The sequence below is a fragment of the Amphimedon queenslandica genome, unplaced genomic scaffold (genome assembly GCF_000090795.2).
Source record: "Amphimedon queenslandica unplaced genomic scaffold, v1.1 AMPQUscaffold_9558, whole genome shotgun sequence".
NCBI classification, from domain to species: Eukaryota; Metazoa; Porifera; class Demospongiae; order Haplosclerida; family Niphatidae; genus Amphimedon; species Amphimedon queenslandica.
Genome location: NW_003550170.1, coordinates 2,624 through 3,871, shown reverse-complemented (window position 1 = coordinate 3,871; position 1,248 = coordinate 2,624). Strand labels below are relative to the sequence as shown.

The 1,248-nt window shown below is 35.5% G+C and overlaps 1 protein-coding gene across 1 annotated transcript in view; it reads right to left on the bottom strand.

Annotated features, from left to right (window-relative positions):
• Nucleotides 1–173: 173 nt before the first annotated feature.
• LOC109590739 (dedicator of cytokinesis protein 5-like) overlaps nucleotides 174–1,248 on the bottom strand; it is a gene marked incomplete at its 3' end in the record, with an annotated part of 3,324 nt that continues 2,249 nt past the window's right edge. The window contains exons 7-9 of the mRNA XM_020006618.1: nucleotides 490–577; nucleotides 334–418; nucleotides 174–260 (exon numbers count right to left, since the gene is read on the bottom strand). Of these exons, the coding sequence (XP_019862177.1) occupies nucleotides 174–260; nucleotides 334–418; nucleotides 490–577 (260 nt within the window). The remainder of the gene's footprint in view (nucleotides 261–333; nucleotides 419–489; nucleotides 578–1,248) is intronic.

Genomic DNA, 1,248 nt, shown 5'->3' with positions numbered 1-1,248 from the left:
TGTGTCTCTCTGTCCTGTAGCGATTGATGAGTGTCCTCAACTGATTAACATTGTCCTCTATCAACTCGGCACCATTTTCTATCGGATTCAATACAGTCTGGAGGAAAGAGAGAGAGAGAGAGAGAGAAATAAAAGTAACATGTACATGTACATGTACATGTAAATGCACTTACTACTTCAGAGTCAACTACTGGAAACCACCTCAGTATACCAGGGAACTGATACTCTGTAGTGTACACTGTTCTCTCAATATGAAGTGTCTAAAAATAATATACAACAACTTCATTAAATACACTGCATGCATGTTGCAAGATAACTCTTAGTTACTCTAACCTTGTACTCATTAGACTTGTCTTTCTTTCCTTGATGGAAGGGCCTCTTCAACAGGAAGTGTTTGACATTATTAGTGCGGCAATATCTGGAGGAGAAAAGAGAGAGAGAGAGAGTGAGTGATGGTGCAAAATGATTATCTCTTCTCTCTTGCTGTACCTAGTGATCTCTTCTTTGACTTGTTTTCCCTCAAATTTCTTCATAATGTTAGGATCAGGCAATGGCTCAACAGCACATGATTGTATATCTGAAGAAGAAATGAAGTCATAGAATTTCAGAAATTTAAAATGGCCATAACTTGAAAAATATTTGTCGGAATCAGCTCAAACTTGCCACACAGCATAAGTACATCAATATGTATCAGAAAATGTAATAAAAATTTGGGGTGATTTCGGGGCCATTTTTTGGAAAAAAACCATGGGCTATAGCCTTGGGTAATTTTGAAAAATTGGCCCATTTTTAAAAACGGCCATAACTTGAAAAATATTTGTCGGAATCAGCTCAAACTTTCTATACAGCATAAGTACATCAATATGTATTAGAAAATGCAATAAAAATTTGGGGTGATTTTGGAGCCATTTTTTGGAAAAAACCGGCAGAAAGAACTTCTATAAGTCTTAATAAGTTACATGTACTTATATACATGTAGATGCAAAGTCATGCAATCTATTGAATACATGTACATGTATTTTCAGACTAAAACACTTGTTTCATTACATTGATCAGTAGACTCGATAATGTCTAGTCCAGGAGGCTCAAGTTTAGTCAAAAACTAAAAATTAAGACAGAGAAAGGGAGAAAGAGTTAAAGTGTTAAAGGAAAAGGATCCATTACTTTAGCAAAAGGGAACGTTGATTGAAGACGTGCATTGAAGTCAGTCAGTTTCTCAAGCTCCAATCCACGAAATATATAAATCTT